The sequence below is a fragment of the Lathyrus oleraceus genome, chromosome 1 (genome assembly GCF_024323335.1).
Source record: "Lathyrus oleraceus cultivar Zhongwan6 chromosome 1, CAAS_Psat_ZW6_1.0, whole genome shotgun sequence".
NCBI classification, from domain to species: domain Eukaryota; kingdom Viridiplantae; phylum Streptophyta; class Magnoliopsida; order Fabales; family Fabaceae; genus Lathyrus; species Lathyrus oleraceus.
The window spans coordinates 171,773,277-171,789,418 of NC_066579.1; the positions used below are offsets into that span (position 1 = coordinate 171,773,277).

Consider the following 16,142-nt stretch of genomic DNA (forward strand, 5'->3'; position numbering starts at 1 on the left):
CCACCATGTGTAAACAAGTGAAGGAATATATTTCTGTTGTTTGGGTAAATCCTGAAATTTTAAAAACCGTTTCTATCTTTGCTAGCGAAGGTAGTCTTAAAATGGTTTTTCTTAAAGTTGATTGTTCTTTAAGCGGGGCGTACTAAACCTAAAGAAGACAAATAGATTTATCTTCTTTTATATTGCGGGTGCGTCTTCTCTTTTTATGTGTGTGCCTTTTTTATTTTAAATCTTCAATTGCTTTTTACTCCTCTGTCTCACAATGAGTGACTAAGTTAACCATTTTACATATATTAAGAAAAATGAATAAATGAAAGAGATAGTGATATTTTTGCTAAAATACTTTTATCATGGATTGAGAATGATGAAACTAATATTAATTAGAGGGTAAAATAAAAAAAATACATTAAAAATTAAAATGTATCATTTATTTTAGGAGGCTCTTTTATTTAAAATAAGTCATTCATTGTAAAACGAAGGGAGTAACTTTGAAGTAGAAGTTCAGAACCAACCGATGGCCTTTTAAAATACTTTTAATAATTTTTATCACTCAGTAAACATATTTTAGAAAAACAATTAGATATGATGTTTGTATATTTAAAAGTTAAAATACTATTTTTTTTGTAAGAAAATAAATTTTATATACTATAGAGTAAATATTTTTTACGAGTCCATATAATATGTCAAAAAAATTTATTTAACTTTAAAAGTTGAGATGGAAGAGTGTTTTCATAATTTTTTTGAAACAAATAATTATGTATACAAATTGAATCATTTTCTTAATGTTTATTTAGAAAGGGAAGATATCAACAATTTAAGCAATGTTTGCTTAATTGAAATCACACGTTGACACTCAATCTTATTATATTGATTTTTGTCAGTTAAATTTTGATTTATAGATGAATGTGAATTTATGATGTAAATTCCTAACATGGGACTTGCCAATTTATTTAATTATTAAATTTAAGTTGTACTAGTAATAATATTTATTACTACTATTATAATAATTTTGTACAAACATGCAAATACTCACGTTTCTATAAATATAATTTACATTATAATTCAATCTAGCCAGAAATAGCATGACTATCACATTATTGTTACATTTTATTTTTTAAATACTAATGTAATAAAGTATTTGTTAGAACACAACTCATATTTTTATTAAATAAACAATTTTATAAAAAAAAGTTAATGCGAAGAACAAATATTTATATGAAAAACAAAACAAAAAAAATGAAAAATACACATAGTTTTTTGCAAAAAAACCTTGAATTAAAATGAACAAAAAAGATCTCATTAGATGTGCCGATTTGTTTATTCGTATTTTTAATAAACAATCATGAATTTGGTTCACACAAAAGATTAAGCTCGAAATTTTTTGAAGACAGATTTATGCGTGGATATTTTGCGAAAAGTTTCTGTGTTTGAAATGGTGATTTTGTTTGAGTTCGTGAAAAACTCAAGTATAGCGTGAAGAAAATGGAAATGTGCAGAAAAGTACGATGGCTTAGAATGAAAAGCAATAAGAATGCAATTAAAACAATGAGGATAATGAAACAAACTAAAATTAAAGTGTTCGCATTAACATAAAATGATGTGCATGATTATACATTTCTCATTGAATATTTGAATCACTGTAAGTTGGATATTGGATTCTATAGAGAACTTAATGAAATTTGCAAACCCTGGTTATAGTGCAGAAATTTGACTTATATACAAGTGAAAAATAACCGTCGACAACAGTTAATTTCTCAACACTCAACACGTTCACAAGTACGTGTACATGACTTCCACGCGTCTTCACCATTTGAACTGTTTCATACCATCACTTATGTTGATTACCACCTTTAAATCTCCAAACTGCCTTTATCAAGAATCTCCAGTTGACTCTATAGTTGTCGTCGAAGCATTCTTAGTTCAACTGACCTTTGGACTCAAAAACACACTAAGTCCCTAACATCTGATAGATGCGTCGAACTCGACACTTCTACATAATATTTCCATGTCGAAGTGCTGATTTGTTCAAACTTGTTCAACATTCTGGACATGTTTTGAAGAGAGAGTGATCCTAATCTTGTGGATCTGTTCCTGAGACTCTTCCAAATCAAACTTAATGCAGTGTCAAAAACCACAGACTAGCACATATACGAGTTAAATTTTCACATCCGCAATTGACCAAATGAATCCGAATAAACCTTATTTTTGCAACTTGTTAACTTGCCACCTGAGACGAACCATCCGTTTCACCTAATTACAATCAGACTATGCAGGTCTCAAACATGTCGACATTTTCTGTCCACATTCAAAATAAACACCCCTCATTGCACTCAATAAACTGTTGGAAGTCACATCTCTATTGCCTTTATTTCAATTTTCATTTAAAATATTAGATCACCTCTAATTACCTCTCCTCAACCCTTTTTTCCAGACTCGGCGCTATAAGATGCAAAATGAATGTTCATCCAACAGTTTTAGTAACTACTACATTTTAGTTCTAAACCCTTTATTACCTTGTTATTTTTGTGTCGAACATTATAAACTTACTTAATATTCGTTACATTATCAAATCTTTTTATTTTTAAAGTTATGATTATATTTCAGGGAATAATCATATTCTTAGTCATCTCAGAAACAATTTTATTCTCTTCAAATTTAAACGACCGATAATCGAATAACATGCTAACTTGCAATCCAATTCATAATTATGTATACCACACAACATATTAAATTTCCAAACATTTGATGCGGTATAGTATTCGCATGAGTCAAAATTAAACCTCTAGATAAACTTGACTTCTACTCAAATTAGAATCAAACCTCTAGATAACAACACCGAAATCTAATTTAGATATTGTTATGCTGACTTATATAAGCATATAATCATGTAAAGTAAATGTACGTCTGTCTAGTGATAAAATAGTTCTCAACATCAGCTTGAGCAACATCGAGTTTAGGAACACCTTATTCATCGACCTATGGTACATTAGCATCTGAACCAAGAGTATCTTGGTTCACCATGTCTATAGTAGTTACACATAAGTCTATGTTTGAATTGACAGAATGCGACAAAATGAAGCAGAATAAAATAGAATAATATTATATTCCATCGTTTGAATTGGTAAATAGAGGATGAAATGAAACGGAACATGATGAAATGCATTTCATCCAATTTAATTAATTACCCTCATTTTTGTTCCATTTGATTTGGGCGTGAAACTATGCGAAATATACTCGAACACATCACATGATTGAACATACAACATAGTCGTCACCGATCTTTATTTATCCCAAAAGAGGGAAGGGAAAATATCGATAAAACCCAAGGGGAAAACAGAAAGACGGGTAAGGAAGTCGGTTATACAAGGGGAAAATATTAGCACCCCTCACATCCATGGTACTCCATGAGAACCGTTTTGAATGCTCTTGCTTGGGTGGGAGTTGTTATCTTCATGTACCTGCAAAATAGAAAATGAGTTAGAGAGAGAGAGTGCTCGAGGAGTATTGGGGCACCGATGCCTACGTATTCTCATAGTACAATAAGAAATTCAGAACCTCGTAGTTCGTGGAACTAGAGAAAGAAAAGGGAGAAAGAAAATAAAGTGGAGAAAGTGCTCGCCAATGATTCGCATCCCCGTCCTTACATATCCTTATGGTGCAATAAATAAGTCATAGATCCGTTATTCGGAGAACAAAAACTGAGAAAAGATATGATTGAGAGTGGTGTTTAAACCAAAAGGAAAGATAGAAGTGGTGTCAAAACCAAGAAAGGGGTTAACCACGAAGGTGTGTCCCTGAATTGTGGTGTCATAACTAAGAAATGGGATTAACCATGAAGGTGTCAACCCAAAAGGTAAGTGGGAATAACCATGATGGTGTCAACCCAAAAGATAAGTGGGAATAACCATGAAGGTGTCAACCCAAAAGGAAAGTGGGAATAACCATGAAGGTGTCAACCCAAAGGGAAAATGGGAATAACCATGAAGGTGTCAACCCAAAAGGAAAGTGGGAATAACCATGAAGGTGTCAACCCAAAAGGTAAATGAGAATAACCATGAAGGTGTCAACCTAAAAGGAAAGTGGGAATAACCATGAAGGTGTCAATCCAAAAGGAAAGTGGGAATAACCATGAAGGTGTCAACCCAAAAGGAAAGTGACTGTAGTGGTGTTTAAACCAAGAATAAAGATAAAATGAGCCACAAGACTAGTTGCAGACTTATTAGTGAATTGACTGGAATTGCACTAAAGTCTATGAACATAGACAAATACTCAGATATATTCTAGACAAGTGTAGGAAAGATTCCCTTTCATCATTCTCTATTGCTCATGGCATACAAACCTAGTAAATGTTTGACAAGTTGTTGAAGTAAGTTCCCAAGGATGCTTGTGAGGAGGAGTCAGATGACTAAGATCTGCTGAGGAAACTATAGTTCACTGAGAGTCTTGTACTTATTGATAAAATGAAGCTCCAAAGTAATAGAGACAAGTCCCATCAAGTGACTAAGGGACTTATGGTCACTTGACAAAGACAAAGGGAATGTATAACAGATGAAAGGATCTAGTTGATCAAAGTGGAATTTGATCAAGTCAAATCAAAGGAGTGGGATTGATGAACAAACAATATGTATGATCATACAAAAACTAGCTTATGGTCTCATTGTTAGGTAACCCAAGAGAAAGCCATATGGGTGCAAAGTGTACTGTCCCATGTTTCATTGTTAGGTAGCCCAAGAGAAAACCATGTGCGTGTAAATGTGTGTTAAGCCTAAGTAGATGAATGCAATAAGTAGGGACATAAAGCAGATGAATAAAACCATAAGCTTAAAATTTCATAAGAGCAGAGAAATTCAAAGTGTCCATAAGGTCCACGAGTACAAGGTCACTTCAAGTCAAGCAAAGGGGCCTAAAATTTAAGTCAAAGTCCATAGTCCAAGAGGTCATCAATATTCCAAGTCAATCATAGGTTTAAGATCAAGTCAAAGCCACTTTATCATGTTTTGGTTCATTAAGATTAATAAGCAGATCAATCAAACAAAATAAGAAGAAACATATGAATAAGAAAATATGAATAGAGTATGCAATGAGATGATGATTAATGAGATATAAAAGTAAAATGCATTAAGTAAAGGGCATAAACTTTTGATTCCCTCGTACATTTTGAGCCAAATTTAGGACAAATGATCTTTGACATAAGCTTAACAACATGCAAAAGGAATGAGATCAAAAGAGTATTTGAGGTGAAAATGACAAGGGTGGAAAATGGTGGCCATGACAAGGTTTTGATCCATTTTGGCAACTTAGTCATTTGCACAAATGAGGTCTTTAATGATTGAATTAGTGTTTGACCCTTGAATCAAAGTTGCAGAAGATATCAAAAGACAAATTTGGCTTCAAGAAGCTTGACAATTGGATAAAAATTGAACGAGTTATGGAGTTTAGACCAAAGGCATGACATACTTGCAAATTAGGTCAAGCCAACTTGTAGCCCTTTGTGCAAACTTGACATTTTCTTGCATTTCAAACCACAATGATGATAGAATAATCATCCCTTGATGAAAACTTGATTAGGGCTTGAGTGATCTTGAGAATAGCTTAGAGATTGAGTGATGAACCACCTTTGAATCAAAATGAAGCAAACTTGCATTTCCTTTGACCAAAATACCTTTGTCTTGCCTTGATTTGGAGCATGATCACCTACAATAGTAACAAGACCAACCAAGTACCATCTCTTATTGAAGTTATGGTTAATTGACAAGTAAAATCAAGATGAAATCCTATTGTTAAGATACAAACTACAAAGTAATCATGTTTGTTCCCATCACCAAATACAATGATCATACATGATATGATTTGATGTATACAAATGAAATATGTAAGAGAAAAAATAAATGATAAATTTTTAGTATGAGAGGATGGAATATCATCTTTTATTGCATCCCATTATCTAAAAAATAAAATGTGATTATCTATTTCCCTCCACACCATTCCATTTCTCTCCGCTCCGCTAGTTTTGAAACACTATTTACCTATTTCGAAAAGGAACCATTCGGACAAGGTTTTAAACGATCCAGAATGATCATTCCGAACAATGTCATTAGCTACGGAAACGAAGATAGAGAAACAGAAATGAAGATTTCAAAGAACACGAGTAATCGAAACTCAGAAGAATCATTACTAGTTCAAAACGCAGACCTAATCCTCCCATGGCTAACCCATCAACAACTCGCCAATCTTTCCTTAACCTCCAAATCACTCCACAAACTCACTCAAACCCTAACCCTAAATCGTATCTCCGATGCTTCTAGAAACTTCGAGAATTTCCCAATCCCATTCCTCAACAACAACAACGATCACAATGTCAATCACCCTTACTCATACTTTCTCTACACACCTTCACTTCTCTCCACCACTAACATCCCTCGTTACCAACCATGGGGCGGCAATTCTGTAACTTCAACAAACCCTAAAACGATTGATAATGATCATGATGAATCGGTGAGTTTTGTTGATGTGGTGGGTTGTGATTGCGGCGAGGTTTGTGGTGATGGGTGTGTTTGTTTTGGGTTTTATGATGATGTGGGAAGGGAATGTGGGCCGAGTTGTTTTTGTGAAGTGGGGTGTGGGAATAGGGTGAGTCAGAATGGGGTTGCGGTTAGGGTTAAGATTGTCAGGTGTGGAGAGAAAGGGTGGGGTTTGTTTGCTGATCAGGTTATTCCTAAAGGACAGTTCTTGTTTCATTATGCAGGTGATTTTTTAATTTTGTTGTTTTTAAGTGCTTGTTTGATTGATTATAGAGTTATCATACAGTTGATTGTGATATAGTATGATTTAGTGTTTTCAATTCGAAATGACTTTTTCACAAGAATTGGTTCTATTTTGAAGCTGAAATTTCGAGTTTTTTTTTTTGTTTCTATAGGTTAGAATTGGTTTTAGAATTGTAGAGTTGATTATGATGTGTTTTTGTGTTTTCAAGTTGCATTGAGTTTTTCATCGGAATTTATTTTAATCTGAAGCTGGAATTTAGAGTTTTTTTTTTGTTTCTATCTATAATAGAAGTTATAATTGATTTTAGAATCGTAGAGTAGGTTCCAATGTGTTTTTGTCTTTTTTCTAGTTGAATTTTCCATTGGAATTGATTCTAACTTGAAGCTGGAATTTGGAGGTTTCCTCACCATGATTGAAGCTATAATTGGTTGATTTTGATGTGTTTTTACTTTTTTCAAGTTGAATTGATTTTCCCTCCCAAATTGATTTTAACTTGGAGCTGACATTTTGAATCTGTGCCTTCATAATGGAAGTTAAGATTGATTCTAGAGTCATTAAGTTGATTCTGATGTGTTTTATTGTTGATTTTCTGAGCAGAATTCATTTTTCCTTGAGAATTTATTCTAACTTGAAGATGAAATTTGGAGTTTTTTTCTTCCATAATAGGTCTAAGGTGAAGAAAATTGATTTTGATTGGGAATATATTTAAAGTCCATAAATATAAACTGCTCGGAGACTTTTGTTGAGGAAAAAGCTTTGTAGCACCGACACATTTGAAAAATGACGTGTCTGTGTCAGGCACTGACACCTACACCGAGACTTGTGATTACCTTTAATTTATTCATTTTTCAAATTATTACCGGTTTTTCTGTGTAGGTGTCGGTGTCGTATTCCAGGTGTCCGTGTTTCATAGGGAAGAAATAGATAATTTGAGAACTTCTCTTGTGAAGGAGAGTAATGTGAAACGGTTTGAATTTAGGAAACACCGCAAAGCAGCCGGTATGGTGGTATTTTGGCTCTCCGCCATGGACCACCATCTGCCATCGACAGCACTGGCTAATGTTAATGTGTCTGTCTCTGATAGTTTCTCGATTCTTTTAGTCGTGTTTTTAATTTTTATGCATTGCCTTTCCCCCCTTTTATTTCCCACATGGATGCTTTGTAAAGTTAATTTGTGACTTTCTTTGTGAAAAGGTGAACTATTGACAACCAAGGAAGCACAAAGGAGACAACAATATTACGATGAATTGTCATCGCGTGGTCGTTTCTTTTCTGCACTTTTAGTTGTAAGGGAACACTTGCCATCTGGAAATGCATGTTTGAGATTGAACATAGACGCCACAAGAATAGGAAACGTTGCACGGTTTGTAAATCATTCATGTGATGGCGGTAATTTAAGCACAAAGCTAATTAGAAGTACAGGAGCTTTGTTCCCACGCCTTTGCTTCTTTGCTTTGAAAGATATCCAAAAAGATGAAGAACTTACTTTTAGCTATGGAGAAATCAGGAAAAGGTCCAACGGATTACCGTGTTACTGCAACAGCCCTTCTTGCCTTGGAACATTGCCGTCAGAAGACACTTGAAAGTTGAAACATGTAGGAATTTTTATTTTATTTTGGGGGTTGAGATTGTGTGAATTAGGAAAAGGGTAGTTTTCATGAATTTGACATTAGTTCACAACATGCATTGTAGCAACAACAACACTTCATATGGAAGGTGTCGGTTTCCAACATACAATCAATACCAAAACTTGTGGCTACATTGAATCTCTTCTATTTTCTCCAATTATTATCCGTGTTTGTGTCAGTGTCGTGTTCAATGTCTGCATTTCTTAGAACGAGAATCTCCTGGATATCTTCGTAACAGTTGCGGAAGTGTTATTTAATTATTGATAACTTTATGTTGAGCCATAGTTGCATGTATATAATTATCTTCCAGTGATTCCAACTGAGGCATTCTTCATTAGTGATGAAATTTACTATCTTATGTTTGCTCATATAAGATTTATTCAATTTGATTCAATAGCTTGATGCTAGCTAGGATTTAGGATATGGTATAAGCTAGATTTTTGAGAAAATGTTCCGGGTATAAGGATGTAACAAAAGAAACAAAAAATGGAAACTCAGTGATGACAGTGAAGTAATATTGATGAATCATGCTTTCTTTCTTAATCATCATCCTCATAATGGGACAACCTTGAGTTATGAAAAGGCTCTAAGCTCTGAGATGAAGGTGCTGTCTCCATTGTGAGATCAAAACCATGGTTGAAATTGTTCATGTTCACGAGGTTGTTGGTCGAAGCAGATGAGTTGTTGGAATATGCCGGTTGCACAGATACATTGAAGGTTGGTTGCTGTAGTATTTGATGCTGCTGCTGGTGCGTGGTTTGAAGAGTACTCGCATATGCGTATCTGCTATTCATCAGTTGAGATTGCATCATAGAAACCTCTGCTTGCATTGCTGCCACCTGGATTAGCCATAAGGTAAGTTTTTCGTTATTCTGTTGTATGCTGAAAATTTGTTGAAAAGAAACTAAAAGAAGGTTTAATTTAATCTTGACATGCAAATTTCTTGATTTGTTTCATCGAAAGCGAATATTCGCTTTGAAGTGTAAAGTAAGATATTCCAATTTTTTATGAGGAAATTAGTAGGTGATTCCAACATTTTGAGCAGAAAAAAAATTGTGTTAGCACTCTTGTATTATGGAATATGTAGTGTTTATGTCTTTGTAGCACGGCATTTTTGATAAAAGATGTGTCGGTATCCGACAGCGATACGATACCAACATTTGTGATTACGTACAATTGATTTATTTTTCCAAATTATTACCGGCATCGACTTGGCAGTATCTTGTTGTGTCTCGTGTCCGTGTTCGTGCTTCATAGGATTTTGTAAATGGTTTATTAAAAGTGAATCGATGCTGCAAAACTATAGAGAGATTAGTATTCTACTCAACCTGTTGCTGCAAAGCAAGAATAGTGGACACACAACCATAAACCGGATCCGATAGCCTAGCCTGAGCCTCATAGGATATAGTCGCCGCTGCTTCTTGGCGGTGTTCAGTCGGAATATTGGCCAAAAGCTTCGACACATTGCTAGCACCAAACACCTTGTGCACAGCCGCAAACCTAGCCGCACCTTGATCTGTACCAAAGTAAGGTGCAAAAATGCATCCACCACTACACTTCCTCCTCAAGAACTTACACGCCCCACAAGGCGCTACAACCGATACATCTTGCGTCGTCGCTCCTGCAATGGCTCGCTTTGCAGCATTGGCGCCTTTACTACGCCTAGTTCCGGGACCACCATCACGACTCTGTGATTCAGCCATAGTAATAGAAAATCAGAGACAAATGCGACAAGCGATGAATGGTTGCAGATTGCAATTTAGAACATTATTGGGTGGATGTTTATATGTGATGTTTAGTGAGGGGAGTGAACGTTGGTCATGTGAATGATGTTTATTTATGAGGAAAAAAGAAAGAGTTTAAGGTTGGTGAAGGAGTATGTGTGTGTGTGAATAGCACGTGGTAAGGTTATTGGCGTGTTTGTTAGATTGTGTGAATAAAATATTAACTAGGATGAGAAAATGATGGTTTGTGTGAAAAGGTTGTCTTTGTGGAGAGCACAAGAACTGCGTAGTCTTTGTCTCTCTTACCGTGTAGAATGGAAAAACCAAAGACGTGTGTGGTTTTCATCATGGCTATGTATGCATTCATCAAAGATTACTTTTTTTTTTCCTTTTCTTTTCTTTTATAAAAATATAAAATACACTTAACTATACTTTAGAGACTTTAACAATGTCTTAAAAACCTGATTGAAAATATACTCAGGAAGGTCAAAGGGTCATGATGAACTAGAGAGTCACTAGTTGAACGTATTTGGGCGAGTTAAGTTTAAGTTTTGGAGGTTCACCATGATCAGAGCAGAAAAACTTATAAAACAAAAAATACCAATGCTGTAAAAATTGAATAGAACTAGACATCAACTCAAACAATAAATTGATATTGTCTAAATTTCGATTAAGTTTAATGATGCCTTGCTCAATTTTTAAATCTTGATCAACTTTTATTAGCTTAAAATTTGTTCTTTAATTTTTAGCATCAAGCTGTATAATACACTTTCTTTCTCTACTTTAAAAAAAAAAAAATCAAATTTTAAAATTTGATCACCATCTTTTTTTTTAGCTTAAAAATTGATATCTAAATTTCAGCTTAAAACTATATAATACACCTTCTTTCTCTACTTAAAAGTTTCAATTTTTAAAACTTGATCTCTAATTTTTAGCTTAAAACTATATAATACACCTTCTTTATCTACTTAAAAGTTTCAATTTTTCTGATTCAAATCAAGATCTTCACAACTAGAATTAACTAAATAGTTTTCTTCTCAAAGTATCACATGTATAAATGATAAAATATAGCATATAAACTCAAATATATTTTAAGTGGCATATGATAAATTTAACCTATTTGATTTTTTTTCTTCCAAACTGAAAAAAATAAGCTTGATATCTATTTTTTCCGCCAAAATCATCGTCAATCCAAACATGGATTAAAGTGAGTTTGAAAATGCAACTTCAATCGGGCACTGAAGTGAGTTTGAAAATGCAATTTCAACTGCAAGACCGATACTAATGGAAGTTCATTCGACGAGACGGTAAAGGCGAAAGGGGAGAGCTATCACTACTTAGAGACTCTCCTCCTCTCCATGCATCTTGAACTTGAGAAGCAAATTGCAAATTCCACAAAACATCTTCTATAGAAGGCCTTTCTTCCATCTCTTTAACCAAACACCTCACACAAATCTCCATCATTGTCTTCAATGATTGATCCAAACACGCGTTACGAATCGACGAATCTATAATGCTTCTTCTAGCTTCATCATCTGATATTATACTTGCTTGCAACTGCATCATCATGATCATGATCACAAATATGAAAACAATGTCATAAACTTGCAAAACAATCATTCGGAATATCGAATAAAAAAGAACCCTCTATATTATTACCAAGTCCTTCAAAGTTTCGACATTTCTCGACTTTATAGTCCTTCCTAGAATGAGTTCCATTAGTATCACACCAAAGTCATATATATCAGACTTATCTTCACTTTTTACACTGCAAAAAAACAACATCATTCCATAAAGTTGTGTACATTTTACTCAAAACTAAATTCAAATTCTATCACAAACCTTTTGCTAAAGCTAGGACTTTTCGATAACAATGGCATGTTATAACTACTGATTTTGGCGACAAAGTTCTGATCCAATAAAACATCTGTGATTTTGAGATTGTTCGAGTATATGCCAGGAACAATCTCCGTATGCAAAAATTGAATCCCTTTCGCTACTCCCGTTGCAGCAGCGACGCGTTGAGTCCAAGTAAGCGACTTCCTATAATGCCTATCTGCACACAAAATCACAAGCATCGTGGTAGCAGTTACGCTACGAACCTATACGTGGCAAAATGAAACTGATGCGGTCGAAATGGATGAATTACCTGAGATCCAGCTCTTGAGTGATCCATTTGGTACATACTCAAAGACGATAAATACGCGTCTGACATTTGAGTCGTCTAAGTAATGTTCAAAGCAATGTCCAAGAACACTAACTAAATGATGATGCCGGAATTTCGATATCATTTCTATGTGCTGCATGAAATCTTTAGTCTTGTAGCTTTTGGTCAATTTTACACTTCTAATAGCAACTAGTGAACCTTCTTTTAGTTGGCCTCTATTCATCTAAACCATAAAAAGTGATGAAAGTTAAGTTGAATTATTCGTATAATAACTTTATAAGCTGATTCCGGTTCTGTAGGGTTGAGTTAAGTCGAGCTTAAATTTACAGATTAGCTTAAAATAAGTTGCATACCTGTCCTTGAGAACCTTCAGCACCCATGAAAGAAGTAGCATCAAAGTTGTTAGTAGCTGCCATAATCTCTTCTAGGGAAAAAGCTCTATAAGGTGGAAGACCAACACTTCCAAAGTTCATTGTTTTAGATACATACCCTAAAGTAGAAGGCAAACAAATAATTAGCATCTATCTTTAACACGAAAGAATACAAAGAATTAAGATTCTGATAAATCATAGGGTGAGAGAATTACTTACCTGCATCAGTGATTAACTTAGAAGTGTATCCAGAAGCTGCATTTTCTGATATCAATTTTGTTTGAGAATTCTTCATCATCATCATGTTTTTACCGTTTTTTCGTCTAATGATACTAAAAATCAATGCAACGAGTGCAAATCCTCCGAAAATTCCACCAACTATCCCGAAAGAAAGAACTGTTTTAGAAACTCTTTTATGTTTCTTTCTCTCATTAGGAACTATTCCAACAGCTATAGCTTCAGTGTGACAGAAAGATTGTTCATGTTGATTTTGATTTTGATTTGTTTCCTCTAAACAATTTCCACCATACAAGAAATTCCTATCATTGGAATTCGATACTAAACATTTCGGTAATTTTCCACTCAAGAGATTCGAAGACAGATCAACTTCTTCTAGAACCGAATTACATGACAGATTCTCAAAAAGCATTCCTGACAATTTGTTTCTCGAAATGTTGAGATAAGTTATCGAAGGAAGCGAAAACAATTCCAACTGAATCGGTCCAACGAACGCGTTTCCCGAGATGTCGAATCTCTCGAGTTGATAATACGAACTCATGTTATCAGGTAAACTAGACCTAAACTTGTTGTTTCTTAGAACGCAAGTAACCAACTTGTTACAAATTCTAGGAAAGTTAGGTCCAAAACCATTATCATCCAATTCCAATACTTGAAGATTAACCAACCGGCTCAAATCCGGTACGGATCCGTTGAAACGGTTACCAGAAAGCAAAAGAACTCGCATATTCGTCAAGCTACTCAACGAATCAGGAAGCGAACCGTTGAATAAGTTTTGTTTCAAATTCAAAACGGTTAACGACGGAAACGAATCCAACCAATCAGGCAAATGTCCATCGAACATGTTGTTATCGAGAACGAGTGCTTGAAGATTCGAAAGCAATGGAAGCTCTTGAGGGATAGTTCCAGATAGAAAATTTGAACTCATGTTAACAATCTCCAAAGATGATAAACTCGCGATTTTTCCGGGAAGCGGACCCCATAACCCTAAGGAAACTAGTGTGAGGACTTTTAGAGACGGAATTCGCGATAGTGTTGCGAAAAATGAATCCAGTGAGAAGTTTTTTGGAAGAAGTTTTGTTGTTGTTTCGCCGACTATGTGAAGCTGAGTTATGGTTTCTTCATAGCATACAACAGTTAGAGAAGCTTTTGAATCTGTGTTACAAAAATCTGTGTTTGAATTCCATGTGCTTAAAATTGAAGGGAAGTTTAATAGGCGTTTGAGTCTTAGAAGAGTGTGAGTATGTGAGGATTGAAGATGAAGTTGGTTTGTGTAAGAAGTTGAAACAAAAATTGTAACTAAAACTAGAAGCACTTTTGAATAATGCTTATTTTCCATTGGTGAGCTAAAAGCATGCAATAGATGAGAGAAATTTAGATCATTGAAGCTTGGTTCTTCTCCATAATCCTGAAAATTTCAAGGAGTGAAAATTTAATCATCCATAGCATAGTTCTAAATTACGGTTGTAATGTAAAGGTTTGAGAGGTCTCGCAACAAAATCGTAGCCACATCGGTTGCATTTAACCGCAATATCAAATTTTTAAATCATGATTCTAAATTGCAGATGCGGCCGTATCAGTTGTATTTATCTGTAATATTAAAATTCGGAGAATAAATGCGTCTGCGACTGCAGTTTTGAACCATGATTGATAATATGGATGAAGCTAAATATTTTGAGTTTAATCAAAAGCTACATTTCTTCAAAGTTCATAGAAAATTCATAATTTTATGACAAAATCATAGAATGTATAGAAGCACTTAATAAAAAAACAATGAAAGTTCAAATACCTTAAGAGTTTGTAGCCACTTGCAAAATCAACCTAATTGATCAAAATCAATTTTTTTTGTTGCCACAAAACATTCAGAAACTCATCAACAACAAATTTTTCTTATGTGTGATTATTTTTTTCTCTGAACACATGAAGACAAATTGGTGTCACAGATTGAAAAAGAGACAAGTGAAAGGACCAAGATTCAGACATAAGGACACTTCATTATTGTCACTTAGTATTAAATGAATGAATGTACAAACCATTTTTCTTCACTTTTTCTTTGAAAGGTCTTAAAGGAAGCCATAGTAACTTGATAAGGAAAAGAAAAAGAAAGATTCTTGAAAGAGAAGATGAGTGACTACTCTTTATTCTTTCATTATTAATTCTAGAACATGTTATCATGTGAAGTCCAATAGATTTTGTTAAAAAAAACACAACATGTTTTGTTTCTGTTTGTGTGTTTTTTCAATAGAAATATGAAAGTTAATTTCTTCCGCGCACAATTAATATCTCAAATCATAGAAGACTATAATAGACGATAATCTTATCTTAAATAAATTTAATATTACTGTATGTCTAGAACTGAGTTCGAACTCAGAATTTCAAAAGATTTTTTTTTTTAACTATAATAAAATTTATTAATATTAAAGTTATTTTTTTTGTAATATGTCAAATATTTTATTTTATTTTAAAAATAAATATTATATGCGTCAAATTAATATGAACAAATTTTACATTAAAAAAACATAAAAAGCGAATGGACAGAAACAATTTTTTTAAAATATTAATTGGAATTAAAAATAAAAAGATATGACAATGATTAAAAGTAAAAGATTGTATATTTGAAGAGAATAAAAGATTAAATTTTTATAATTTTGAGGTGATGTTTATTAAATATGGCTTTAAACTGAGAATATTGTGACTTCAGCTTTCACTTTGTTGGACAGGTATGTTTTGGCTTTATTATATTATTTCAACTTTTTTGGATGTCTCCCCTTTTTTTTTATATGTATCCGTTGCTTTTTGGAGCTTTTCTTTTGTTAGGAAAGGAACTAGCAGAAGTAAAAAAGAGCACACTTATTTTACATGATTCCACAAGCTGTTCATAATGATATAATGAGCAACTCTAGGGTTAGGTTAAGATTAAGAGGAGTCAAACTTTTGAAATTAATATATGATACACATCAGAAGGATTTTATTGTATGATTTAGATTGCATCAACACTCTCTATTGATTATAATCCACATAATTTATATAAAATGACGTGTTTGATTCATTTGTAGTTCATATTAGAAGAAACAAATCAATTATTCTTATGTATATCCAGACAAAATTAACTCGAACCTAAATGCAATTTACTACAATAAAGAAGCTCTTCCTTTATTTGTCCAATATTAATGTCGATTTTACACAATCCCATATGAAGTCCTAAATAAATTAAATTATTCACACTTTCAACCACCGCAATACAAGAAGT

At 33.7% G+C, this 16,142-nt stretch overlaps 3 protein-coding genes across 4 annotated transcripts; 1 reads left to right on the forward strand and 2 right to left on the reverse strand.

The window, feature by feature from the left end:
* The first annotated feature begins 5,939 nt into the window (after positions 1-5,939).
* Positions 5,940-8,716, forward strand: LOC127125476 (histone-lysine N-methyltransferase SUVR3). Of its 2 annotated transcripts, none has more exons than XM_051054263.1 (2): positions 5,940-6,745; positions 7,960-8,716. In XM_051054263.1, the coding sequence occupies exons 1-2, from the start codon at positions 6,073-6,075 to the stop codon at positions 8,346-8,348; spliced, it is 1,062 nt and encodes a 353-aa protein (XP_050910220.1). In that variant the 5' UTR covers positions 5,940-6,072; the 3' UTR covers positions 8,349-8,716. The 2 variants fall into 2 exon arrangements, with proteins under 2 accessions (XP_050910220.1, XP_050910226.1); XM_051054269.1 differs by having other exon boundaries at positions 7,642-8,147.
* LOC127125490 (LOB domain-containing protein 20) lies at positions 8,618-10,353 on the reverse strand. Its single transcript, XM_051054279.1, has 2 exons — positions 9,722-10,353; positions 8,618-9,232 (listed from the first exon to the last, which is right to left on the reverse strand). The coding sequence occupies exons 1-2, from the start codon at positions 10,094-10,096 to the stop codon at positions 8,933-8,935; spliced, it is 675 nt and encodes a 224-aa protein (XP_050910236.1). The 5' UTR covers positions 10,097-10,353; the 3' UTR covers positions 8,618-8,932.
* An 814-nt stretch (positions 10,354-11,167) lies between these two features.
* On the reverse strand, positions 11,168-14,997 carry LOC127125500 (probable inactive leucine-rich repeat receptor-like protein kinase At3g03770). The gene is made up of 7 exons (XM_051054289.1): positions 14,682-14,997; positions 12,875-14,300; positions 12,638-12,774; positions 12,267-12,507; positions 11,960-12,173; positions 11,777-11,885; positions 11,168-11,674 (listed from the first exon to the last, which is right to left on the reverse strand). The coding sequence occupies exons 2-7, from the start codon at positions 14,229-14,231 to the stop codon at positions 11,399-11,401; spliced, it is 2,334 nt and encodes a 777-aa protein (XP_050910246.1). The 5' UTR covers positions 14,232-14,300; positions 14,682-14,997; the 3' UTR covers positions 11,168-11,398.
* Between the last annotated feature and the right edge of the window lie 1,145 nt (positions 14,998-16,142).

Coding starts and splice junctions, on each gene's coding strand:
- LOC127125476 (XM_051054263.1), top strand. CDS start 6,073: ATGATCATTCCGAACAATGTCATTAGCTACGGAAACGAAGATAGAGAA. Junction 6,746..7,959: donor GTTCTTGTTTCATTATGCAG/GTGATTTTTTAA, acceptor CTTTGTGAAAAG/GTGAACTATTGACAACCAAG.
- LOC127125490 (XM_051054279.1), bottom strand. CDS start 10,096: ATGGCTGAATCACAGAGTCGTGATGGTGGTCCCGGAACTAGGCGTAGT. Junction 9,233..9,721: donor TTCTTGCTTTGCAGCAACAG/GTTGAGTAGAAT, acceptor TGGCTAATCCAG/GTGGCAGCAATGCAAGCAGA.
- LOC127125500 (XM_051054289.1), bottom strand. CDS start 14,231: ATGGAAAATAAGCATTATTCAAAAGTGCTTCTAGTTTTAGTTACAATT. Junction 12,508..12,637: donor CTGAAGGTTCTCAAGGACAG/GTATGCAACTTA, acceptor TTTATGGTTTAG/ATGAATAGAGGCCAACTAAA. Junction 11,886..11,959: donor AGTCCTAGCTTTAGCAAAAG/GTTTGTGATAGA, acceptor GTTTTTTTGCAG/TGTAAAAAGTGAAGATAAGT.